At 31.2% G+C, this 27,865-nt stretch overlaps 2 protein-coding genes across 5 annotated transcripts; one reads left to right on the forward strand and one right to left on the reverse strand.

Annotated features, from left to right (window-relative positions):
- Window positions 1-4,084: 4,084 nt before the first annotated feature.
- Window positions 4,085-7,102, reverse strand: LOC113872434. Its single transcript, XM_027509980.1, has 3 exons — window positions 6,355-7,102; window positions 5,379-5,726; window positions 4,085-5,294 (listed from the first exon to the last, which is right to left on the reverse strand). Exons 1-3 carry the CDS (start codon window positions 6,787-6,789, stop codon window positions 4,677-4,679), a joined length of 1,401 nt encoding a protein of 466 aa, XP_027365781.1. The 5' UTR covers window positions 6,790-7,102; the 3' UTR covers window positions 4,085-4,676.
- An 8,055-nt stretch (window positions 7,103-15,157) lies between these two features.
- On the forward strand, window positions 15,158-26,184 carry LOC113871980. 4 transcript variants are annotated; one of them, XM_027509093.1, is made up of 13 exons: window positions 15,158-15,344; window positions 15,808-15,874; window positions 16,366-16,619; window positions 17,117-17,711; window positions 18,244-18,885; window positions 19,235-19,675; window positions 19,933-20,127; window positions 20,514-20,570; window positions 21,151-21,213; window positions 21,774-22,372; window positions 22,619-22,749; window positions 25,481-25,639; window positions 25,741-26,184. In XM_027509093.1, exons 1-10 carry the CDS (start codon window positions 15,313-15,315, stop codon window positions 21,855-21,857), a joined length of 2,430 nt encoding a protein of 809 aa, XP_027364894.1. In that variant the 5' UTR covers window positions 15,158-15,312; the 3' UTR covers window positions 21,858-22,372; window positions 22,619-22,749; window positions 25,481-25,639; window positions 25,741-26,184. The 4 variants fall into 4 exon arrangements, with proteins under 4 accessions (XP_027364894.1, XP_027364895.1, XP_027364896.1 ...); XM_027509094.1 differs by lacking the exons at window positions 19,933-20,127; window positions 22,619-22,749; window positions 25,481-25,639; window positions 25,741-26,184 and having other exon boundaries at window positions 15,244-15,344; window positions 21,774-21,932; XM_027509096.1 differs by lacking the exons at window positions 15,158-15,344; window positions 15,808-15,874; window positions 22,619-22,749; window positions 25,481-25,639; window positions 25,741-26,184 and adding an exon at window positions 16,706-16,826 and having other exon boundaries at window positions 16,536-16,619; window positions 21,774-22,160.
- Window positions 26,185-27,865: the final 1,681 nt, after the last annotated feature.

The following is a 27,865-nucleotide window of genomic DNA, read 5'->3' on the forward strand; positions in this document are numbered from 1 at the left end:
ACACCGTGCACGTGTAAATGTCCATTCCATGCTGAATTTTCTATCTAGCATGACGAATTAACCTTAAAAGAATATGGTAACAATGTTGCAAGAAATAACCAATTACTTAACAGTATGCTGTTCTCTCACCTGGTACTGGAAATTGACATGGGGAGAGTGAAATTAAAATATCATGATTTGGGGTTAGAGTGGGATACTCAATTTCTGTAGAGAGGTAAGCAATTGTACCACCTGGTCAGTGTCATAAATATGCATCAATTGCAGGTCTCTGCAGCACCACAATAAATTTGTCTCCATCTCCAAGAATGGGAAGCTTCCTCTGCCGACACTACATTTTTTTTTTTTGGACAATTTAACTAGGATAGTACTCTTTATAAATATATATATTAGCAATTAATATTTTTTATAATTAAAAAAATTGCTAAAAAATAAAAATAAGAAATATTGTTGTGAACTTTAAAATACTAAATACTCTGTTCAATTTTGCTATAAAAAGTTGTTAACCAAATTAGTGGGAAAAAAAAAACACTTATCTCTCAAGTATTTATCAAACTAAATGTTTTAAGTTGCACACTTATGTTAAGCATGGATCTCTTTGAAGTGCTTACCATGTCAATAAAATTAAGTACAACTCCCAAAACCCTTCCGTTATTATTAGGCAGGATTATCCTAAGTCTGTCAGAGAAATGAGTGTCACAAAGTCGATGCTTTCTACAGTTAAATGTTGTATTATTATTATTATAGTCTAATTTGCCAAACATTACCCTAAAGTAATAATTGAATATGTAAAAGCAATAATATATTTTCTTTTACTAAAAAGTGCAATATTTAATGATATTAAATACAAATATCTTTATTTGTTGATTTTTTAATCATCGCCTTTAAAACAATAAATAACAATCATTATATTTTTTGTTTTAAACATTTGACAGTGATAATTTTTTCATAAACAAATATTTATTACATTTTTATATAAAATATATTTTTAATAAAAATGATTTCATTTATATGCTTAAAATTAACTTTATTATTATCCCCCTCTCTCCCTTTGCAATTGACAAGGATAATCATATTTTCTTGATATTAAAATACTCACTTCAAGAATAGGAAGAGCTTATGGGTTTTGCTAGGAAGGCAAGCACGAGGTTAAATTAAAAGCCACATAATATAAGTCAACCTTGGAATCTAACCTGTTCATTCAAGGAAGTCAAGCGAATATTAATCAGACGCTAATATCTAGATTTTTGTTGTTCTATAAATTTTAAAAGAAATGGAACTTATATGATAATCAACAAAAATAATGTAAAGTTAAAAAAGCCAGGCCCATTTTCTAGTAAATTGCAATAAGGTGAGCATCAACTAAAAACTGAATAATATTTGGATGTCCTACTCCCAATAACGAGTTAGAGTAGGTGTAGTTGTTGTGCATGGTACAAACTTGTTTGGTCCAAGGTTGCAAGACCTATAGAAACTCTATTTCGAGACAGCTGAATCGAACCTTCAACCATTGACCCTTAGCTACTGTAGAATTTTAAATTTCTTTTATTGCGTTATGGTAAGGAGCTAATTATGCACATGTGTACATAGCTATCACTGTTCATTACAAGTACCTATTGAAATTCATTTGTTTGTTTACCCTACGCTTAGGATTGGTCATTTCTTTTCCAAATTTACCATTTTAAACCCCCTCTGTCTAGGGAATGACATTTAGTTATAAGGTCCAGCTAAAAGAAATTTGGTTGCATTGTCTACGTCAACGAGTTAATTACATTCACATCTTTAAATGGTAAAATAGAGAAAAAGCATAGCTACCTGGACCGCACTAGAGGCGATTAAGATGGACAGCGTTTTTTTTGTTTTTGTTAAAATACCATTTTTACTGCACTGAATCTGAATCTGAATTAGAAGACTCGTCAAGTTTTTTGTTTTTTTTTTTTTTTATCATTTCTAACAATTTTTGTCTATCATAGAATTATGTCAAATGAGTGTTTTTGTTTTCGGTTTTTTTAAAAGTTGAACATAAGAGATTGAATTTTTTTAGATGAATCTTGTAAATTTGTTTTTAATATAATTTCTTCATCGTAATTTTTAATTAAGTAAATTTATTTGTTTATTTTTTAACCAGCACGCTAAACAAGGTTTTTCTTCTCTGAACTTGTGTAATTGAAGTTGTTGTGAAGCAGTTTCTTAGAATTTAGAAATCACGCAATCAACCAAGAGTCCCATACATATTTTTCTACCCTCGTATAATCAATTAATTTAGCAAGCATGGGGTGGGGATGGCCATAAATGAGTACGCATTTGATTACGCCCCCACAAAGATGTAAGAATGTGGCACAATGCCAGTAAAAACATGGATAATATTATTTTAAAGCGAGTTTTTCTATAAAGTACAGAAGTGAGTGGATATATACCCGTGTGTAATTTATGGTATAAATTATAATGTAATCTTTAATTCGCTCAAATTGAATGAAAGATACACTCTTTAAGGCTTCGTCTGAGGGTTTGGAAAGTGAGAAAAGATAAGAATTTGAAGAAAGAAGAAAGGGAAGAGAAGGGAGGAGGAAATACTTTTCTTATTTTGATGTTTAATATTAAGAAAGAAAAATTATTATGAGATTTATTTATATAAATAGTTTTAAAATTAATATTTTTATTTTTTAATTTTTAAAAAAATTATTATTTAAAAAATTAATATTTAAAAAAATTTATTTGTAAAATAATATAAAAGAGTGGGAGAAAAAAAACCTCTAAAATGGAGAAACTTAAAAAATAAACTTTTGAAGTATTTTGAAAGGTTTAGAAAAAATCTCACAACCTTCTCCTCTTAATTAAACAACTTTCAAAACAAGATTAATTCTCTCTTAATCCCTCCCACCTAAACCTAACTTACAGAAGGAACTTTTTCTTAAAAGTAAAAGGTTGTGCAGAAATTGGATAACAAAAAAGAAAATGAAAGCTCAGGGAGTTTCATTCAGAAGATAGGTTTCCTGGTTAGTATATTACTCTATGCAACCATAAACACAAATCATATACTATTGAAAATGGACAAACAATCATAATAATGCAATATATGCACGTTAGACATCAAGATTCAACCAGACATTGCCAAAGAGAAAAAGAGGACAACAAACGGAATAATTAAAAATAAAGAACAAGTCTTATAACCTTCTTGATTGCTTTAATAACTTACTCCAGGAATATAGTTCGAGTGAATAAAGAAGTGAAAGACAATCCCTGAAAAAGCAAAAGATAAAAAAAACATAAAGACTGCCTGATGTTGAGCAAGAAAGCGAAAGGAAGCTGGTAACATCACTAGGGCTTAGGCCCGTGGAAGAACCGAACCTCGTGGTCGTTCCATAATCACGTTCACACTCACATTCACACGCAGACACGCGCGGGCCTTGGAACAGAAAAATAACCAAATTTACTTTATTTATTCTGAATTCACTCTGCTTTCCATTCTGTTTATTAAAAAAATAGTTATATTCCCCACTACGTTTCTATTTCCTTTCCCATGCCCATTTGACCAAGACCGTCGAGAAAAGAGGGAAGCTTCTACACATGCAGTATCTATTAGTAGACAGAAAAATGTTACCGATACATTGCAGAGACAAGTTATTTTCACAATATAATAATTTGAGAGTTCCAAGATCCTCATTCGTTTACACTTTTAATATATCAAGATAAAACTCGATTAAATTGCGTCGAGAACACAACTTCCCGGGAGTTTCGCTATTTTCATTGACTGAACATTTTCGATATGAACATTTTAATTAACAAGTATAATCAGAGAGGAAAAAAAGGTAAAAAGTTATTTAATAATAAAAACAGAACACATAAATCATTTGAAATGAAACTGCGTTAAAACTCTTATCATTTGATATTTGGAGAATATATCTAATATACCATTATGCTCTGAAGTCCAGTTACTCGTTGGAAATCCATTAAGCATGTCGTGAAAGGAAGATTTTTTACAGCCCAAACGTGCATTAAATTTCTAGTTAAACGGAAATCTAAACACGCTAAATTGCGATTACTATTTACAACCAACCTACTCTAAAAGAAACAATGAAATATCTATCAAGAGCATTCATTATCTGACAGTTTAATTATCAGGAGCACTGACAAAATAGCATCATAACACAAAACAGAAACATGAGATGTTGGGTACATCAATTAAGACTGAGTGTTGTCTCTGTAACCCTACTCCGTTATCTAGGCTATCAAAAACACCCTCGTCACCTTTTCAAACACAACTTCCACACCATGTAGAAGCTGTTAGCGCCAAACTGGCTGTGGTCGATGGTAGACTCTTTAATATTACCACCATCGACACTTACATAAAGTTACTAATTAACAAAAGTTTAAAGGGTCCACTATACCAAAGCTTCACCGCCCGCCCTCATTTATGGAAGGTAAACTAAAATTTTAACCTCCATTTGCTCTATTCCGAAGTGGAAAAACGAGCTCCAACTCCATAGTTGGATTCTGCATCGAGTATAAACATTCACTCGGGTCCGCATAATACCCGTGAATTTTTATGCTCTATTTACAGAGTATATAGAGGCATATAACAAACTTTCACAACGAACCTACTCTAACATCTAAACGTTAGTAGTCAAAAACTAGTGACTGCTATTAACAATTGCCACGAATTGATCCTACCACCGTCCTTAGACTTCCATCTTCCATATCATGTTATCAATGCTGCAATTATGCGATTTCTCCAGTGCAATAACTTTGGCCCTATGTACTGCTAATGAGTTCTTTCCTCTTTCATCATGAGGAAGTTCACAAGCTTCACTGACAGAACTTGTTCTCAAATCTGCAGGGGGAATGAAGCAGTCTACTGAAAGACCTGGAACATTGAACGCCACCTCTTCGATTGTCCAGGCCTCTTCCATTTTTGTTTTAGTATGGCTCATTGCCATCTCCCCAAACCTGAAAAGAGTTACCACCGAATGCCCTGAGTGGGCAATCATGATCCCTTCCACAGGCCTATAATCATCAAGGAATGAATTGATTGTGGTTTCCCAATAAACTGCATCACCCCCATTGGATTGGATGCGAGTCAGATGGGAATCCTCAATGTGAACAAGAAGTCCAGTCTTCTGGCTAAAGTAGCCAAACAAGACATGCCTTATGATCTCGGCAGGTCCCTCACTTCGAGCCTTCAATGTTTCTGGGTCAGTACAGAGCTTAAGGATGAAGCAGTCCTCACCATTGATATTCTTCTCTCCTATGCATCTGGCATCAGCAAACATACTGGCAGTGGTTCTAGGATCAAGACCCTAATTAAATGAATATACACACTTTTAGAAATTGGAGACAAAAAGGAAACATAACACCAAATGAAAATAAATGGCGAGGCCAACCTGAAGTGCACGCCGCAAAGGCCTCACAGGTCCCTTTGCCGTGTGAGCACCAAGCCAAGGCGTGTGCCTCCAAACAAGTTTGCCATTGCAGCCAGCATGAACCTTGCTTCCCCCAACAGCAAGCTCTACATACCACATGTCAGGATTCATTTGCCAGAGCACAAATCCACCAGACTCTGCACACCTAGAGGCATTCCGGTTCTTCACTACCCTAGTTGCAGTCTCGAATTCAGAGGCTACCATTCTGACCTTTCCCATTGCGTATGCATTTCGTATAGAGTTCTGCAATCTCAGCCCACCAGACGCTGCTGTGTACTGTTGCAATATGTATTGGGCAGATGAAGTTTCCTGCAAGGGTACCCACGAACAAAAAAAAAAACATTAGCTAATAGAATTTTACAAAATTAAAGAAAATGACGTTTTATTTTTTTCATTTTTTAAAAAATAAGATGGTCCCCCTTAACAAACACAGTTATAGATTATTTTAGCCACTAAGATAAGATTATCACATCTAATTGAATCGGGTTAAAGAAGCTTTTGAACTCTGTTCTAAAGCGTTATTTCTCAGTAGCCACTCTTAAAACTGAAATTATAGAAAGGAGGCGCGTGATTCAGTATTTCCCTGATTAACCATTTCAGCCTAACACGTAGAACAGGAGATAAAACCAGAAATTGCAACATCCGAAACAAACTGAATCTTACACAGAATCGAAAAACGACAAGCTGCATAAAACACCAGATAAGTTAACCCAAGAGAAAGACACTCATCACCTGCTACTTCGTAACAAGACAGTGAGAAGAAAATGTCCAAAAATCCAAACCACATGCATCCAAAGAAAGAAAAACACAACCCCGAGTGAGAGAAAAGGGGAAAAACTTCATTCACTCTAAAGTACAGAAGAAACAGCAAAATACCAAAGGATGTTTCAAAGAAGGGGAAATTTGGGGTTTGTATGTGTGAGAACTGAGAACTCACAATGGGAGTGTCCTTTATGCTGAGATGAGGGAGAGGGTCGGTGGCGCAGACGTGAAGAGGAGCGAGTGGCGCACCCATTACACCCAGAAGAAGCCTCAGATCAGACCTCTTGTAAGACACAGAGGGGGCACGTGAAAGCTGTCCCTTCATCCAGTGCCCGAGACCCGACCTGATTCTCTTCGGATCCCCGTTTTCTGCTCCGTCCGGGTCGGGTCCCTCGATGAGAGGCGTTAGTGTCTCCCCCAACGGCCTCAAACTAGCGGATCTTGCGACGGAGGAGTCATGGTTAGGGGTGTTGTGATGCTTCTTCCTCCTGAGGAGACCCGAAAAGGGTGAGACGGTTCGGGCTGGGCTTTTGGAGCGAGAACGAGAGGGAGAGAGGCCCCGAACCACTTCCTCCTTGAGAGCGGAGAAGAAACCCCGTTTCTCTTCCATTTGGGAAAGAGAGTAAGAGAGAGAATCGAAAGGGAAAAAGGTGAAGAATGAAATTCTAGAAGCACTAGCAGTGAGGAAATGCTACAACGAGGGGATAGAAGAGGGAGAGGGAGCGAGTGGAGAAACAAAGGCAGAGAGGTTCATAGATGCATATAGATTGAATGAGAGAGAGAGTGTGTGAGTGGAAAAAACGGCTTTGGAAGAGTGGGAGGCAGTGAGTGAAGGCGATGGGGTGACTTTAGTTTTGAGCAGTGAGTGGGTTTGTGGGCGTACGGTTTCTGTTGAGAGAGAGAGAATGGTATTTTGCTGCTTTATGGGAAGGCTGAAAGGGTGTGATAATATTATATACAAGTAGCTCTTTTTGGTTAGTTGCAAGTTGCTACTGCCGAATATTTTGTTTCTTTTCTTTTTAATTTGATACCCATGTAGGATTAATATTTATTACATTAAGCTCTTTTATACAATTTCATCTAAATCATACCATGTTATTATCTAAAGTTTTAAAAATAATTGCCAAAAGCTCATAATTGAAAATATCGCAAAAACAATCATCCTTATAAGAGGAAACTAAGCGCCTATTTAAAAATACGTTTGCATTTTTAGAATTATAATAAATTAATTTAAATCTAGTTTAATTATAGTCCCACCTGTATAGTTTATTTAAATTGTAATTTTATTTTGTTTCTAAATTCATATTTGACCGAAAGAAAGTCATCCTTATAGCTTTTATAAGGATTTATAAATTTTATATTAAATTTTCCCATCAATTTTCTTTAGGAGAAACATTCTTTTATTATACACTAAATTACCTTAAATTTATTTACAAATAATAATAAAATTATTTAAACTTACTTGTTTAAGTGTACAGTTTATTTTAGCCAGTTTTTAGTGATAAATTTCTATAAAAGAAATGCTAATTTATACTTTTATAACAAGACATGGCTCCGTAAAGCTGTGAGAATGCTATGAAGTTCCGCAACAGGGACTGTAAAATAGTTTATTGTGTTATATTTGACATTAAATGACTATATTGTTTTATACTTTAACTAATATATTTTTGATAACTTTATAAAATAATATCTATATTTTATTAACTCATGAGACATTAAACAATCATATTTCAATTAACTGATTACTTTAAATAAAAACAGGTACGAAAATTCAAGTGCTTTGAGACTTGAGAATTGAGAGCATGGGGATGCAGAGTCCATGGTCGAACTCATCTTAATCAATTATATTTTATTGACGGAAACAAGCATACAAATACTGTGTTTTTTATGATAAATAAAAAATTAATTCATTAAAATAAATAAAAATATTTTTGTTTCAACAAATTTTAATATGTTTTTAAATATCTACAATAATAAATAAACCAATTTCTTGTTCATACATTAAATAAGTAATTATATTTAAAAATCACAGTATATAAAAATATTAATAATTAATAATTATTATATTTAAAATATTTATTTATTATATATTTTTTATTTTTCCATAAAAAACAATTCACTATTTTTTAAAACAAGGTGTTTCTTATAGAATCTATGTATAAAATAATTATACATAAAATATATTTTATTTTTTTTTAATAATTTAATATATATATTTAAAGATAAATTTATAATAGTCTTTTTTGTATGTTACATGTAGTATTAAATTAAAGTTAAATTTATGAATAAGTGAATAAAAGCGCATTACAAGACTTTTGGTTTTTTAAAAAATTTAAAAAATATCAATAATAAATAATTATTAAACATGACTAAATTAAAGAGATAAAAAAATAAATTAATCATAAAATTATAGAAAAATTAAAATCCAAAAACAAGTCAAGGCTGGAAAAAAAAAACACATGGTACACAGAAGTTCAATCTTCTTGTAGTACATATTTTTCTCATAGTAGCTATAACATTTGTTTTTGTATGGTTGTTTTTTCCTTGATTTTAAGTCAACCCCTCTATTGTCTTTGAATTTGCATAAGTAAGATGTTTTAGCTTTTAAAAATTTATTTTATTTCTGGATAAAATAACGATTAAAAAATTTAAAAAAACACTAAATTTAATAACTTTTTTGTAAATTTATGGGTTAACAAAAAATTAAAAAACTTTGAGGATTAAAATTTAATACTTGTAATCATGATGACTAATTTAATGATCTATCGTTCTTTACAAATAAAAATAAAACAAACTTGGATTTTCCAAAGGTCCTCCCACCACTATTCAAATGACAAATCCGCTTCAAAACTTGTTGCTTGTCATGGCGGTTTAATGGCCTCTACTTTTTGTGTGTAAACTAAACAACACCCATCAAACCATGGATGCTAACTCCAATTCTGAAGACATTTTTACAGCTGATTCTAAGAGAACAATGTTTTTCACCCGATCATTAGGTGGAATTTGCCCACCATTTTCCATCATCATCACTGTCTCTGGCAAACCTGCAATTTCTGCGAGTTTTTGTCTCTTATCCGCCAAATAAAACTCATACTCCTTCCTCATGTCCACTTTCTAACATCGACTCGTTGTTGTTTTAATATATATAGTAATTGACGTATAGCAATGGTCCCCATGCCCAAGGAAGGTCGCCATGATCAACTACACTAAGACCAAACAAGCTCTTAGTGATTCACGCAACAAAGAGGATTGCACCTTCGATTCTTTCCTTGAATTGTTCAATTGTTGAAATTTGATAAAGACACCGGACGGAGGATCCCAGAATTTCCTAGAAAATTACCATTTTTTTTACGAGAGTTGATTATTTATTACCTGTTTAGGGTTAAAATTGTGAAACTCTTTGTGATTGTTCTTGTTTACATAAAGAGAAATTTTTAGGTGACATGAGATGAGATGGATTATGTGATTCCGACCACTTGTACCTTTGTTATGTACTTATTTTATTTTTACAAAGATGCATGTGTTGTATTGTTATTGGTTGCGATTATAACAATTTATGATTATGTAAAAAAAATAAAATTCTTAGTCTTTTCTATTTGAGTTATACTATTCGGATAAAAACATTTTATATAAAATATTATTTTCTATTTCCTTCAATTAAACATTTACTCAATCGCCTTTTTTACTTTATCTAAGTAAATTTTCAGTTTTCTAATTTTCTGAAGTTCTCTGACAGTTACATTCCCTTATTTTATGGCTTAACCTTTTTACCTTCCATAATAGTCAATTTCTCTTTCTTTCTTTAAATTATGAGAACATGTACATGTTATTCTTTTCTAGTACCTTAACACCTTTTATTTCCAACATACTCGCTCCTCTTCACCTTTTTCTTATTGGATGGAACTCCCATTCTAAATCTGTATTATCAACATCCGTACCACCTAATTTAACTCCGACAACGCATTGCCAATAAAATTTAAGAAATAAATTATAAAATTCAGTCAAATTTCATTAAGTTTTAGCGTGCGTTTGCTGAGTTTTGGCAAATGTAATATTGATTAAAATTAAATTGAAATCAAAATAATTTAATTTTAATTTTCTGCAATCAAATTGTTTTGTAAATCATATGCTTGTAAACTTGCATTTGAAGGAATTAACACTCATCCACGTGCACTTAATATTTTCTGTCGCTTCTATTATTACCTCTTCACCTTCCATTACAGCGTCACTCTTTTTATGCTCGCCGCTTTCCTAGAATAATTATTTTATCAAAATAGTATTTTTCCACTTTCCTGGTTATTTTAGTAAACTATCCTCAATACACTACAAACAAGTTTTAAATAAAAATGAAAAAAAAGTGAAAAATTAAAGTTGGCTTTTTCTGAATTTCTTTATATTATCTCAGTTATTAAGCTATATTTACGATATAAAATATTCAATTATTTATTCATTAGTTTATTTATAGGTTTAAGTCGACAATTCTCCACATTTAAGACTAGTTTAACCAGAAGAATTGGTTTCATACCATTGAAAAGAAGAACAGTGAACAGTTGAGCTTTTGTTCTTTGTGCCGTTGGGGCCCAAATCAACGCGTTTTAACTTTATCCTTTTCGGTGCATCCAACCAATAAGAGACTCAGAAAATCTCCCAACCAAAATCTTAAGATTCTCCAAACCAAAGGCTCTGCATACAACTCGATCTATCTTGGTTCTTCGCCTGCTCTTTATTCCAAAAAGATACAATTTTTAGATGGAGTGTGATTTGATTTAATTAACTAACAGATTTGACGGACAAGGCTATGACACTGTTTGATGGGTGTTTATAAATTTAGTTTTGTAGAATTAATTTTTCCTTGAAAAAGAGTTTGAAGTTTTATATAATGTGTTTATATTATTATAAATTAATCATATTGACTCAAATCATATTCAGATATGGATTCAAATATGCACTTCTTCAACATGTATTATATTCTACAAGGTTTTATTTTTTAAACTGGACTCGAAATCATCATGGAAATTGAATATAACTAAAAACATGCAAACAAAAAAAAGCAATGATTAAACATATATAAGGAATTCATGATGAGATTCTGTTGTGTATCAACTGGCATCTATTGTGGTTCCTGAGAAGCACTTTTGGATTTTAATTGCTGCTCTCGAGTCTCTACTATACACTTCAGTAGTAGGGCCAGTGAGTTAAATTAAATATCAGTTATGATTCAGAATGTTGCCCCATCATCCAAAAACAAAAAAAGTCTCCGAACCCCTATTTTGCTAACAAGCACCCAAGTGCCATACTGACCCCAATTAAAAAGTGCTACTATATATATTAATTCACTATCACTGGCGTTTGCATCATATTCAAACTCAGACTATCATAAAGGTGTGGGCCTCCAGAATTTCAACTAAATGAAATGATTACTGATTAGTGGGCCAATCCTATTTTTCTGTATGCAGTAGACAAAATTGTTGTTCCTTATCGACAAAGGCATTCTCTTCCCATCAACCTTTCCCTTCTTCATCTTCTATATATATTTTTGTTTATTACTTTCGAAAAGTAGAAGATCGACGTAATGTTTTTTTTTTTTATTTCCAGTTCCCATTCAATTGGATTTGATGTTGCACCCTCCTACTTGCAAAGTTGCATTAATAGTTTCCACTTTTCTCATAAACTTAATTAAACCCCTCAAACATTGTCACTATCAGTTAGAATGTATATGAACCATAAGTGATCCAATTGAGTCCAGCTTAGGCATATAATTATTAACTATAATTTGATGGGTGTGCATAAGTTGATTAACTTTCTGTACTCTTTTCGAAGACCTCTTCAACTGCTGACTTAAATAATTATCTACCGCAAGATCTTATAGTTTAATAATCAATTGAAACTTTACTCCTGTGAGTTTTGTGACAACATCACACAGGTTCAAGGCCTAATTATAGTCGTTGAATACTTGGAATTAGGACAATTAGGCTAGCTTGTACCAACCATTGTTGGCCATTAATTGACTTCTCACTAACCACAATATTTGTAGAATATATGCATGACTCGTACTATGCAAGTTACTAATATTTATGTTTATATTGTACTGATGATCAGTTATTGTATTGTGATTCTTTTTCAACGGTTTAAATTATCCACACATCTCATCGTATGATCATATTATACATCCAACAATCATTTATCTTAGTTAGTGCCGGTTTAGTAATCTACTATACCAAAAATAATCTTCTACATCATTACATACGCTCTAATGTAAAATATGTGATTAAGATTAATGAAATTATATATAACCGCCATCCAAAATCAAATTTATCAAGGTTTAAAACAAATGGACACAAATCATGTTGAAAAAGTGCATATCAATTGTCAATTGTGAATTCAACAAGTATGGCTATATCCTCACAAAAGGATCTAAACTGGCTAATGGGGATTTTCTCAAGATATCTTGTGAAGGAGGGTTCTCACAAGTATAGTTACTATTACAAAATGTTCTTTCAGGAGATTTCACATGCTACTAGTCTCACTCATTACACTCTTTTTTTTTTATTTTATTTTTAAAATGGTGGTTGTCACACTCTCCCAGTTGGTAAGATGGGTGCTACTTAGTTCTTCAAACTGCCCTGTTAAAATATTCTTTCCCATTTGTTGCTACTATGTTTCATGTTTTGACTAGAATAGCAAAAAAGAAAGACCATGTTCTGCTTATATTGTGCTATGTAGCAGTGTAACGTAATAATTTATGAATTAGCCGATACAATAAAGCAGGTTCTATTCTCTTTGGGTCCCAAACCGTAAGCTACTTTCTTTGGTCTTGCCAGCAATCTTCCTCTTTAAGAGCCACAGCACGTGCAGCAGAGGTTTTGGGTCATAAAGAAAAATATAATGACATGGAGGGATCAGAGATAAGCACCTTCATGTAAGAACGTAGTTAAAATGGCTGGTGTTGTTGATGGGTGTGTGTGATCAGTGGTGGGCTCAGCTTTACAACTAATCTTCGAAGAAGAGTATGAAGATGAGGAAGGAGAAAAGATCTCATTAAAAAGTAAGAGGTGGTCAACTTTTTCTTCTTTCTTTTCTCTTATTTTTTCAAGTTGTGTAGCTGTCAAGTCTGATAATGACCAAAATATGGGGCCAACGTGGTTGGGTTCTTCAGGGACATATTTGGGCATTTAGATTTGAAAGTTTTAATCTCGCACTTAATAATGCCTAAATGAGAAAGGATAGCAAGAAACTCTCTTAATGCAGTTTTTTAATTATTAATTAGAGTTTTTACAAAATTTACATAAATTTCAATTTTTTCCATTCCTAATTTTTTTTACACCACATGTATCTTTCAGGTTATCAGGTAAGATTACTGTAAGGGCAAAGTTTTTTAAAAAATATTTTTACTTTTAATTTAATATGTTTCTTCATATTTTTATTTTTTAAAATAAAATTTATCTAATAATTAAAAATATATTAAAAAAACACTTGTTAAAAGATTATGTTTTTTTAGTGTTCTTCATGACCAAATATTTTTGCACCTTAATTTACTTATTTCATATGATTTTTTGGGGGGTTAAGTTTATGTAATTTAAAATAATAAAGATATTATTATATATTAAATATTTAAAATCAATTTTAAAAATTGATATTAGTAAATCTGTTCTTCTTTTATCAGTAACTGATCACCATGGCCCGGAGCACAATTAACTAATTAGAGAAGGGTACCCGATATCAAAAATTCATTTTTAATTAATAATATTATCTTGTAAGGAGGTTACTATATAATAATTGTTCAGAAGACTTACTGAAGATAAAAAAAAAAAAAAAAAAAAAACCACCAACGGCTACATCTGCTGCTTTAGTTGGCATTTTGAAACCATTTTCACATAGTTTCTCGTATTCAGTTGTTGACTTAGGGTGATCTTTGTCTTTCCTTTGAACCTACAACATTGAACAGCAGAATGTGCTCTAAATATAAAATAACACTATATAAAAATGTACTAGGTTTTGTTTTTGTTTTTCTTTTGAAAGAAAGAAAAAGAAGAGTCAATTATAGTTTAAAAATGTCATATCTTGCAAAACTAAATGATAAATTGCTTAAATTTTGAAAAATAATTTTAGTTGAAAATTACTGTGAAGTCAGCTTATTGAATAAGAAATGTTAAATAATATTAATAGTTAAATTAGTTGGTTTAAACAAATAAATGTTTTTTTAAAGATAAAAGTAGAGAAAATAATAACAAGTTATAAGTTTAAATACTGTTTCAGGTAGCGTATAAAAAGGAATACTACAAGCTAAAGAAATAAATTTATCTATTCAATACCTTTAAACAAATTAATAAAATTACTAATTAAATTTAAAATTGATTAAAATGACTCATGAAACACTCCCAAACCCTAATCAGTCATTTTTCCCCTTGGAAACTTTTACTTTCTCACTAATAATTCCATCAAAATTTAAATTAAAAAATATGACGCCATTTGACTCACAAATCCAATTGCAATTGTCCCAGATTCTGTTTTCATCAGATATCATATTTTTTCTGCTTCTTTTTTTATACGTGTCCAATAACATATAGTAAAAATTTATAGACGATAAATTTTAATTAAAAATTAAAGAATTGAATACATTAATAATGTTAAATATTGTATTTTTAAAATTTTATTATTTTTTATTATATATCTTTAAACACACATTAAACTGTTTATAAAAGAAACACAATCTGTTAATATTTTGGGCCACGAAATACTGAATGGTACATTTTTTAATCAATGCTGAATGATACGGACGTTTGCAACTTGACTTCCTTCTCAATTGGGCTTCAACTTGGGCTTACATGGACTCATCCCACTGTGGTACTCTTCTATCATTTTGGGCTTAGACAAGTCCCAAAAGACATTATTGAATGGGCCCAAAGTAAAAAAAACTGAAACCCATGGAGGAGTCAGGAAGAGTCTTGACCAAGAAAAAAAAAAGGAACAGTAATCATTAAGACCGAAAGAGAAACTTATCAACGAAATTACGCAGAGAAAAGTAGCAAACTGTTTGAATCATACCGTGCTTTGCATCGTGACGTACACTTATCCATTTTGGTGTGTAAATTTGCGGGTTTCGCTGCGGTTTCTGAAACTGTTGATTATCGCCATGGTCGTCGACATCCAAACCTTGGAAGACAGGTACACTTCATCAACTCAAAATCAAAATGCGCTTGTGTTTATCTTTTTTATATTTTGTTATTTCCGGCTTGCGTTCGGTTGTGTAAAATGTGGCCGGTGGTTAGTTTCGGTTGTTTGCTCTTAATTTCCATTGAATTGGACGCTGCTTGTTGGAATCGGGAACTTGATGTGCGCAACCGAAATCGCCCTTCTCGTGGAAATTATGTAAATTTGTTTGCACAATCTACTGAATTGTCACACCTGTTCCCTCGGCATTGTCTTGTTGAATCAGGATTTTGTGTTGGAAAGAAAAATATGAACAATGGGAAACGAGCTAGTTTATGCACACGCTGTTTGATTAAATTCATTGCCGTCGTAATTGATAGCTTCCGCAGTGGCTAATGAAATCATTATTTGGCTCTTATTGTCGTTTCGCTGTATTCTCGTCTCCATTCTAATTATCTAATATTGGTTTTGGTTATAGGTATGTTGATTCTTGCAGGAGACATGGTGTTTTGCCTAGTTCTACTATTTTGTCAAGCCTTTTCAAGGTCTGTTTGTTTTTTTCCGCCACAAAATTTACTGATAGAGCACTGGAAGCTATTTCATCATATTTGTTATGTTAAAATAAGGGTCTTACCAACGAATCAACAAATAGTAAGTTTTTTTTGGAGAACAAATTGGAATGCATTCGAAATTACAGGGCTGAGTGCATTGATGTACTTACATTTTCGAATTAAAAAAAATACTTTTGATTCCTTAACCAATGTCCTACCCCTTGGGTACTAGTTAGCGTTTTCCTTCTAATAATGCTCCCTTGCTTGTCCTGGTTAATGTAGTATATAAGGACAAGGTATGCATGCTGACATCAAACATTGGTGTCAACCAATTTTTAATTGTATTCTACAGCATAAATACTTTTTCCTTTTACTCCATTTTTTCATGTATTGACTCTCAAGTTCAGAGGGCAGTGAATGTATTCCATTTTCTACTTTATCCTATTCATTGGAGTAAGAATCTAAACCTGACCATGATTGTGCAGGCTGAGGTCAAAAAGTCTTGCCAAGAGCTGTGCAACCTGGAGATTTTAATTGATGACCTAAAGGATATTGATATTGCTCCACTTCTTGACATGTGCATGAACCTTGACACTTCTGAAATAGAAGCTGTTGATGTACGTAATGAATCATCATGTGTGTTAAATGGAGAATATGCATTATCATTGATGCGTGCTATTAATCAAAAGCTTCGAGTAGTCGATCTACAGGATCTGTCATTTGGAAAAGACTTCTTACGGTATATTATGGTGTTTGTCATGGATTATCTTTATATGAATGACATAATTTCTGGTTGTTTAGTCACCCTTATTTTCACCTTCTAAGCAAATTCGATATGGTAATATGGAATTTCTAGCATTTGGAATTCTGGAAATGCAGAACAATAAAAAATCTTCATTTTACTGGATATGTGATTGGGATTTTAAGTGATTAGATGAAAATCCGTGTAAGGTTTTTTTATCAATGGGCGCAGCATGGCATTATTATCTTGATGCTGATTCTTTTGTCACTAAGGATTAACTTTGCATTTACAGTGGCAAATTAACATAAATTGCCTGAAGTCATTCATTCGTATTGATGATATATACCAAATTGGTTTTTATTTACCTAGAAGTCTAAAACATAGGTGGCTCATTCATTATTGGGAGAACTCGCCTTTGTGGATGCATTTTCTGGTGCGTTAGTTTTTTGTTGCATATTTTGCTGTTCATAACTAATGTTGGATTTTATCATTAGGGATATCTCACAAAGAGGTTTGGCATGCCAAGTTTTGACATTGAGGTGTTCACGTTTCCGGAAGCTGAACTTGATGGGCAAGTTCATGCATATGCACACCCTTAATCTTGATTTCAGTTCTTCCCTTACTAGTTTCCAGGAGGACTGTTTTAATTGCATGCCCAATCTAATGCGCATCTCAATGTGTGAAACACGGATTACAAATCTTTGGACAACTGTTGCAGCTCTCTCTAAACTTCCTTCTTTGATTGAACTAAGGTTTCAATATTGGCAGTATTGCAATGATGCTGGGCCATCTCTTGTCTCATCCAGTGGGAAGTCAGATGGCACTGCCGAATTTAGCCTACTTGATAGAGTTCCTTTTATTGGTGGATCCTGCATGGACACAACAGAACTGACAGATCCCAACTTTAGTGCTGAAGATCCCCTGAGAAACTTTTATTCCTTTGATGAAGAGGTTATAACTCATGATGTTCAAAGCATGGTTGAGGATTCATCAGATGATAGTGAAGTTGACTTTACTAATCATCATAATAGATATTGGTTGGCAGATGTTTTTCCTGTGTGGAATTCACTAGTGCCTCTTCAGAATGAGGTAGTCAACTTGGCCATTTTTACCTTGCAAGTTGATTTCCCTTAGAGTGGTCTCAATAATTGAACAATAATGGCTAATTCCCTCTTGCTTGCAAAAATGTTGTTCATGGTTGTAAATTATTGTATATAATATGCTATTAATTTGTGAAAAGATAATAGTTTGGGTTCTAAAACAATCACAGTTATAGTAAGTTTAGACTTGTAAGGTTATGGCATCAGCTTGCATCTTATACCTTTCCAGTTGTTTTATAGAATTCTATTAATTTGTGGTAATGATTATAGCTTGGATGCGGAAGTTGTCGCATCAGTTACAAGTTTAACATTTTTCTGTTCTGCCCATTTCCACTTTGTTTTTGAGGTCATATTTTATTTTGGAACTTTAGTGAATGACTCAATGTGTGGGAACTTAGAAACATAGTGAAAAGCCTAATATTCAATTACATAATTCATCTAATTAAAAAAAATTCTTATGTCCATATTAGCCAAGCTGTAATTTGACTAATTTCAAAACCCTTTTTGATCTTTAATGTTAGTGGTTTACATCACTGAATGAAGATGGAGAAGAGTCATCGCGAGGTGCTTTTACTGGGCATATTGCTGATGTTTCTATGAAGTATATGTCTCGTCATGCATCACCAATATGCTATGAGAAACATTACAGAGAATTCATGATAGCTTCCTTACCAAATCTGAAAATTTTAGATAATTTGCCCATCAGAAAGACGGACAAGGAAAGAGCTACTGGAATATTTTCTCAACATTTTGAATATCTTCCGTACAGATGGAAGCACAAAGAGAGTGTTGTAAGTATTTTACAGAAGAGAGAAATAAAATCAGGCCACATTAAGGGGCAACCTCCTAAGCATAGGTCATCATATCCTTCCGGAAAGTCCCAATATTTTTATTCCAGGTCACTTTCTGCTGCTAAATTGGGGTCTTCAACTTGGCCTTTCTTGCATCCTCTTTCTCTATTAGGATGTGAATTGGATAAGGGATTTCGTCCAAGGCAGTTTGAGTACCATCCATCTGACTCCAGCTTGATGGTCTTTGGAACTTTGGATGGAGAGGTGGTTGTCATAAACCATGAGAATGAGCATATTGTGAGTTATATCCCATCACTTGGAGCAATGAATAGTGTTTTGGGTCTCTGTTGGCTTAAAAAATATCCCTCAAAGGTATGTGATTATTGCATAAAAAGCAATTTGGTAAATTATATTTACTATGGTTAGCAACTTATCTGATGAATGCTAGTGGAAGCATATATTTTATCAGCAATTATTGAAGTGATAGTTCCAAAATGCTACATCAGTCTTTGCAGGATATATTGTTTGTCATGCATAACGTTGTAGAAGCCAAATTATTTTTAATGAGAGATGTGGTGTACTGTGATTTTCTGCAAGAATGCTAGTACAGCCTTGTCAGCTTTAAGAATAATTAGTATTTAGTTACTGTTCCTTAGATAATTCTTCAGTGAATTTTGTTTGGATGGAGAATTCTGATTCTTTTCTTCATGCTGCATATCAGCTTATAGCAGGTTCTGACAATGGTTCCTTGAAATTGTATGACATCCACCATATACCAAGAAAAGTTACTGGCATATATGGTAATTCTGGTTGTGTTACCTTCGATGAATTTGACCAGTTGACATCTGTTCATGTTAACTCTACGGATGAACTATTTCTTGCAAGTGGTTACTCAAGAAATGTTGCTTTGTATGATATCAATAATGGGAAGCGCTTACAAGTGTTCACAGATATGCATCGTGGGCATATTAATGTAGTCAAATTTGCTAATCATTCCCCATCAATTTTTGCCACTTCATCATTTGATCAAGATGTCAAGATGTGGGACCTGAGACAAAAACCAATACACCCTTGCTTTACTGCAACCAGCTCTAAAGGAAATGTGATGGTTTGCTTTTCTCCAGACGACCAATATATTCTTGCATCAGCAGTTGATAATGAGGTAATTTTCACTCAGTAGTTTATTAGTTACTGGTTACTTCATGCGAAGTGCAATTGCTGGAGTAAGCCTCGCACACCATGCAAAATCTAGTTCATTTTTAAAGCTATTAACAGTCTCCATCAGATTTTTGTTATCTACGTAGTACAGTAACTTCAATTGATTCAATACATGCCTGTCTTTCTTCTTGTTTGGTAAATTTGATCTTGAGAACATACTTTTGGTGTCCAGAGTCCAGAGTGACATGTAAGTTTTTACAGGTTAGACAATTTCTCGCTGTTGATGGTAGGCTTCACTTAGTTTTTGATATAGCTCCCACTGAAAGTTCTCAAAATTACACCCGTTCTTATTACATGAACGGGAGGGACTACATCATAAGTGGTAGTTGTGATGAACATGTTGTCCGTATTTGCTGTGCTCAAACAGGGAGGCGCCTGAGAGATATATCCCTGGAGGTAAATCAATCATCTATTTGATGTGCTTTACTACTGGCCAGATTTGTGTAATAAATCTACATAATGGATACAACACTTTTTTAGTTTTTTCTTTTTTTTTTTGTTGGGGGGGGGGAGTGATTGCTTTTTTTGAAAAGATCTCTTAGAAATCTGTAGAAAAATAAAAGAAAAATCTGAAATTCAGTTATTGCAAGAAATGCACCATGATAGAACTGCACCATAAGCTAGTCTGCACTATTCTACCGTAGCTGTATATTTCCCTCCCGTAGTTTTCAATCGAAGAAGTGACATTTCAAAAGACATCTTAAAAAGGAACACAGAGAACTAATGTCTGGTTATTTTGCTTTCACTTCGTTAAATCTATGTTCCATTGCACTTTTATGCAGGGAAGAAGCTTAGGAAGTTCCATGTTTGTTCAGTCATTGAGGGGTGATCCTTTCCGAGTAAGTTCTTTTCAGCTTTTTCCATCTTTTTCTTGGTAAAAAGAAAAGGCAGCACTAGCTAGCAGGCTTATTGTGATTATGAACAATGTGGACCCTTATTATAGTTAGATGTCTTTCACTATCATTTTTGGACATTTTATGACATATCTAATATAGCAACAGTCACCTATATTTGTCACCCTTCTACACGAGAAAAAATGCCTTTTGAGTTTTCTTTTCCTAGAAGATCCATACATAGCATAAGATTTGAAATTGCTGATTTGATTAATTTATACATGGCAATTACTTTTGATGCAAAAATATGTGGAGGAAGTTGTGGTTGGATTCTTTCTCCTCGGTGACAACCCCAATAATTTCCTGCCTTCCTGCTGTGAGCTTGACATGATTAAAAGTGATTGTCTAGGTGGATTACTTATATGTATGTTTCAAATACTTAGCTGAAAGGCAGGGAATAGTTATTTTATATTCATTTCTTCTGTACAATGCATTTCTATTATTTTTCCTTTGTTATTATGAAATAGATTTAGTACATGGTACTTTAATTTGAGTTTTCCTTATTTCTTTTAAATGTTGTATACAGGATTTCAACATGAGCGTGTTAGCAGCTTACATGCGGCCAGGCTCCAAGTCTGAAATTGTTAAGGTTTGTACCATATATTCTTATATGCAAGAAATTGAGGCATCCAGATACCGCTGATAGAGGAAGAAAAGACTACTTTTACGAATTTATCCCACCGAGTTTCATTTTCAAGAACTAAATATTTGCAATCTTATTGCTTTTATCTTTTATTTTAATTATGTCAACAATATTTTTGTTATATAATTAAAAGGATTCTCTAAGAAATTTTTTGTTTCCATTTACTATCTTTAATATTAATTAGTAAAAAACATTTCTACTATATTTAAAACTAAAATGTATGATTTACAGTTGTAGTAGAGAGAAATATGAATAATTCAACTATTAAGATTTTGCCCTTCATTTTCTTTCGCAGGTATATAGTAAAATGTTATTCTTTTGCAATTCATTTTTCTATTTTCACTCACTTCCATTACGTCCAAAAACGAGACAAATATTGTGTTTCTGTTTATCATGCCTCTTCTCACATTGGAGGATTCTAAACGATAGGGATGAAAGATTCGACTTGAACTTTACTAAGCGGGAAATCAGTTTTCTAAAAATTTGATTTTTGTTTATTTGTGTAGGTCAACTTATTAGCGTCCAGTGGCCATACCAAGGATGACTCTGATGATCTGCGTCCCTGCCCGTCCCACAGTATGGGAGCTTGATGTACAATTTGTATGTTTTGTGTATAGAGGTTACAAATGTTTGGCATGCTCAACTTTGCTTACCTGTGATGAAAATCCAACGAGTGTAAAGTAAGAAGCATCTTAAATGAGCTGCATCGATCAGACATCCGTGTGTGTAAAAGTATAATGATAAGATAAGATATGATGAAAACTAACTTTCATGTGGTCGTTGAAATTCCTTTTGAACCAAGGTCCTAGTTAGGAATACCCTTTTCAACATAAAGAAAAGGAGCTGAATTGACCGTTCTATAACTCCTGGATGAATAAAGCGATGTTTTTCCCCATGGTAAATTGAAGCCAAATGTGCCAACTGCGGGCTATATGAATAAGATTTGCTAAAATTAATGCTCAATTGGCAAGTCTTGGGGATTCATCGTATTTTGTTTTGAAGTACCGATGCTCCATCTTTTGCAGCGGCTGTTGTTTACTGATGCTAACTTGAATAACCCGTCAGCTTAGCTCGGGAGGGAACTCATGTTGTTAAACTGAAAAAGGTGCGGTTTCAAATCCAGTCATTAATATTTTATTCTACTTATCATTTTTTTCACTATAAAATAAATGAACGGTGGATTTGAGAACTGCATATGGTGCAGTTCACCTTAAAATTATATAATATCCACATGCTTCGTGAAAATCTCTAGTTGGGCATGGAAATAATAAAAATATAGCTTTCATTATAAAATAAAAAGCCAAAAATACTTATGATACATTAGTTGACAATTTTTTTTTTGGTCAAGTAGAAGAAGAGAGGAACGGAATGAGACAAAGGGAAAGGAAGGAACTGGAGTGCTTCGTATACGCGTGGGCTAAGAGCCTGAACCATTGCAGGCTGTCTGTCTCTTCCTGACTCATACAATCCACCGACTCTGAGGTATGGATATGCCAAAACTATTGACGTATGTGTTATATATGTGTCAAATATTGGACTTTTTTATTTAAATATTGTAAACTTAAAAATAAATTCTTAATATATGGTTTTTTTGAAACTATTTTTTTGTTTGGGGTGTGTCAGTCGTGTTATTAGTTTTATCAATACGGTTGGCGAAAATATTGAATTTTTATTTTTTTTAAAAAAAATTTTGCCACAAAAATGCGAAATAACCAGATTGTGACATGCGTCAACATCTACAAAATTTTGCAATATGATTAGCGAAATTAAATATCAGTTTCGCCATACAGAGTGCGAAACTCTTAGATTGTGACACGTGTCATGATCTGAGTGAGTTTTGTCATAAAAATTGCACAACTTGCAGAAATCTGACACGTGACACAATTTTAAGCTATTACGCAAATTTATCTTTATTAATTTTAATAACATAATCAAACCAAATTTGATTAAAATTTAGATGCAAATCATTACCACATTTAAAATAAAAATCAAATTACTAACATTCTACTAGAAAATATTTTTTTATTTACATATAAATTCAAATTACATATTAATTAAATAAATTTAAATTACTAACATAATTACAATTTTTATAATTAGATACCAATTATGATTACATTAAAATTTTAAAAAAATAGTAACATAATACAAGAAAATATTTTTTATATTTACATACAAATTACTATTAAATTTTTCGTATATTACATTAATATCTTTAAATTAAATTAAATTATTTTAAATGAATAATTAAAAATATATTACATATTTATTTTTAAATTTAATATATTTTAAAAATTTTAAAAAACAAATATTACAATTATTAACCATAAATATTTTATTATCTTAATTAAATTATAAAAAATAAGATTAAAATCAATATAAAATAAAAAAGTATTTCATGTGTAAAAAATATTTAACATGATAATAAAAAATAAATACTTAAAATTACGCTTGTTCAAAAATATTTCTACAAACATTCACATTTAATATTATTTTAAAAAGCATTTCTATTTAAAAATTAGTATTTACAAATTATATAAAATATATGATAAATATTAATATTGCTAAAAAATAATTTTAACATTTTAAATCAATTTTAAAATGAGATTACAAATAATTTTTTTTTACTTTAAATAAAATTTAAACACTGAAATGTATGGGCATAAATATTTTTAATTTTTAGATTAACATTATTTTTTATATATTACAAAAAAAAATTATATAACATAAAAAATATATATTATTTGATATGATCAATAATAATTGTTATATTATGTTGTATTGAGAAATCTTATTTTTTAAAAATAGTATAATATTTTACAATAGTACAATAACATGTTATATTATAATATAATCATGATATTTTATAAATCTATTATTATTATTATATGAGATCGGTAACATTTATAAAACTATAATACTAGTTTTTACTATATAATGTAATAATTTTAATTATGTTAGTAATTTTATTTATTTAATTAATATGTAATTTAAATTTATATGTAAATAAAAAAAATATTTTTTAGTGAAAGGTTAGTAATTTAATTTTTATTTTAAATGTGGTAATGATTTGCATCTAAATCTAAATTAGATTTGGTTTAATTATGTTATTAAAATTAATAAAGGTAAATTTGTGTAATAACTTAAAATTGTGCCACGTGTCAGATTTCTGCAAGTTGTGCAATTTTCATGGTGAAATTCACTCAGATCATGACACGTGTCACAATCTGAGAGTTTCGTATTCTGTATGGCAAAACTGATATTTAATTTCGCTAATCATATTGCAAAATTTTGCAGATGTTGACGCATGTCACAATCTGATTATTTCGCATTTTTTTTTGCAAAATTTATTTTTTAAAAAATAAAAATTTAATATTTTTGCCAGTCGCATTGGCAAAACTAATGCCATGTGGACTAACACACCCCAGATAGAAAAATAGTTTTAAAAAATCATATATTAAGAATGTGTTTTTAAGTTTACAATATTTAAATAAAAAAACCCAAATATTGATACGTCTGTCTATTGTATCTGTTGCATACGTCATTATTTAATTATTAATTATTATGTTTTATATTTTTATTAAATTTATTGTACTACTTTTATTTTTAGAAATTTTTTTAACTAATATGTGATTAGTGTTACAATTTATTTTGATAAAAATTTTATATATAATATACTTGTATTAAAAATTATAACATTTAATAATATTAATATATTAAATTTTATATATTTTAATAAAAAATAATTTTTATATTTTCTATGAAATATCTTTAATCATTAATTAGTTAATTTTTTAGTTTTTTAAAAAAAAATTTAGAATCTGATAATTTATCTTCATGTAATATTGTTGAACTTAATACACTTTTAACACTTAACATATACTTTTTTAGTTTTAAATTTAAGTTTCTATTAGTTTCATTTATAAAATTCCTTATAAATGATAAGAAAAAGTAGTATGTAAATTTTTATTATAAATAATGTTGCATGAGTTAATTTTATTATTATTATCGTCATCGTACATGTATTTTAATTTTTTTTTTAAATATATTTAAAAAAAAAATATACTTAACACCCGCATCCTTATTCCTGAAACATAATCACCGACTCTGCCACTATTTTATGTGTCCCACTTACTCATCCGTCTGCTTTATTCATGTCACCAACTTTATTAATTATTAAGACCACTCATCAATCAATATAAATACATGCTAGCTCTGGCAAATGCTATCACAAACTTCGTCCGACATATTTGCTAAACTCCTTCCTTCTCCATCTCAACCAAAATGAAGCTTCTCCTAGTCAGCCTTCTATTTTGTTCCCTGCTCCTAAGCTCCTCTTTCATGGAGCCAGCCGTTGCCTATGAAGATTCATGTAAGATATTCTCTTACTATTGTATAAAATGAGATCTATGTTATTTTGTTTTGTGAAGAAGTGACATACATAAAAACATATGGTTTGTGTGTTGATGGCAGCATATTGCAGCAATAAGTGCTCGGACAGATGCTCAGCGGCAGGGGTTAAGGACAGGTGTATGAAGTACTGTGGAATATGCTGTGCAGACTGCAAATGTGTTCCTTCTGGGACTTACGGGAACAAGCACGAATGTCCTTGCTACAGGGACAAGGTCAACAAGAAGGGCAAACCCAAATGCCCTTGAACTCACGTTTGTGCTCCAGAGGAAGAGAATGTGGTTTTATTTGGCGTTAACCGAGTTGGTTAATTAGTGTTATCAGTGTCTGCGGCTCCTAAGTACTGTAGTATGTTGGATTCTTGTTATCATTCCAGTTTCCAATGTCTGTCAGATGTTAGATCTTAATAGGAATAAATTAGACAGCATTTCTGTGTTTGGACTCCTCACCCTGCCTTCTCCAACTTATAAACAAATCAAATAAAAATTTATGAATCTCACTTTATATTAATTGGAATATCATTTCCAATTTTTGTATGATAAATTTTAAAGTTATATTTAATAGGTATTTTAATTCGTCATTAATATAACAAATACTATATTGTTGAAGTAATCAGGTAAATAAGAATACGACTAACTTTTCAAGTTTGAGGTAGACTTAAACTCATTCAACAATATTAATAGTATATTAAAATTAAATTGTATATTTTTATTTTATCTACTCATTTTTTGCTTATTTTTGACGTATTAAATAACTTTTTATATTTTCTTATTTTTAATAATTATTTTATGAAAATTAAAATATAGAAAAGTAAGAACTATTCATTAAAAAAAACATTTTGAATAAGATAAGGCCTAGGATGCTCCCGTATGATTCCTGTCCCTTAGTTGCCAGTGCTAAAGGACTATGATATGTCACATCGCACTTTTACGCATGTGACGTGTCAGTGTCACTATGGGAATGAGCTGCCACGATAGCATGTGTGTGTATGGGACTGGGGGGTTATTTAATTGTAAAATATTTTACATTTATTTATTTATTTAAATTTTATATATTTCTTAATTTATATTTATAGTTTAATCTAACACTGTTCATGCAATATAAAAAACATTTGTTAAATTAATTTCATTGATCAGTTGTTTTGGGCGTTGATGAGGCTGCTTCGACAAACAGACGTAGAGAGATGAATTAAAGCTTGCAGCCCCAACGTCAAGACTTACTATATCACATCTAACTAATCTAATTTGAATTAAGTAAGGTTTTATCAAAAGTTAGGATTCGAATTTTCTCTAATTCTGGTGAGAAGGGAAGCCTAATTTTTGTTTAAGTAAAAATAAAAAAATAATATTTTTTTTCTAAAATTAATTTAAGTAATTATTTTTAAATTAAACGAATTATACTAACTTAAGCGAATTTTATATTTTTTCTTTTAATTTTTTTTCCATATCTAATACTACTTCCTCAACTTTTATATTTAATTTTTTTTAATTTTTATATTTAACCTTCTTTCTTTATTTATGTTTAACTATTCACTTTTTTTCATCACTCTCTCTTCACTTTATGCTAAACTTTTTTTTTTCTTTTTACTTTTATCCTGTCTTATACTTATTTTTTACTCTTTTTTTCATATCTAACTCTAAGTCCTTCTCTTTCAACACTATTATTTATATAACATTTTTTTTATCTTCATCTATCTTAAGTCCTCTCATTCTTTCATATCCAGCTCTATGCACAAAATTTACTTACTTAAATTAAAATAATTTGCTTAAGTGAATCTGCAAAATTTTACTTAAACAAAAAAAAATTGTTTAATCTAATTTTGTATATAATTTTTTTTATTTTTTAGTTTTTACTTAAATAAAAATAAAATTAGATGTCCATTTCACACCACAAATAGCGAAAATTTAAATTTCAAAAGTTTTCTTCTATAAACCTAACTTTATTTTTAGAAATTAAAATTTGAAATTATCAGTAAAATTAAAATACCTCTATATAAAATTATATTTTTTTTATTTTAAAATAATGTGTTTTTATGTGTATATATTTGAGTAGAAAATATTTATAAGGTAGTGAATCTAACTCTCTTAATAAAAAAATATATATACGCAAATTAAGCATGTATTATTTCTTAACGTTAGAATTTAAAAGATTTAATATTTTTTTGAAAATTTGACAAAAAAATAAAAAT

The sequence above is a fragment of the Abrus precatorius genome, unplaced genomic scaffold, assembly GCF_003935025.1.
Source record: "Abrus precatorius isolate BTA unplaced genomic scaffold, Abrus_2018 Scaffold7, whole genome shotgun sequence".
Lineage (NCBI taxonomy): Eukaryota > Viridiplantae > Streptophyta > Magnoliopsida > Fabales > Fabaceae > Abrus > Abrus precatorius.

Coding starts and splice junctions, on each gene's coding strand:
- LOC113872434 (XM_027509980.1), bottom strand. CDS start 6,789: ATGGAAGAGAAACGGGGTTTCTTCTCCGCTCTCAAGGAGGAAGTGGTT. Junction 5,727..6,354: donor GCATAAAGGACACTCCCATT/GTGAGTTCTCAG, acceptor GTACCCTTGCAG/GAAACTTCATCTGCCCAATA. Junction 5,295..5,378: donor CTTTGCGGCGTGCACTTCAG/GTTGGCCTCGCC, acceptor TCATTTAATTAG/GGTCTTGATCCTAGAACCAC.
- LOC113871980 (XM_027509093.1), top strand. CDS start 15,313: ATGGTCGTCGACATCCAAACCTTGGAAGACAG. Junction 15,875..16,365: donor TTTTGTCAAGCCTTTTCAAG/GTCTGTTTGTTT, acceptor ATGATTGTGCAG/GCTGAGGTCAAAAAGTCTTG. Junction 21,214..21,773: donor CCAAGTCTGAAATTGTTAAG/GTTTGTACCATA, acceptor TTATTTGTGTAG/GTCAACTTATTAGCGTCCAG.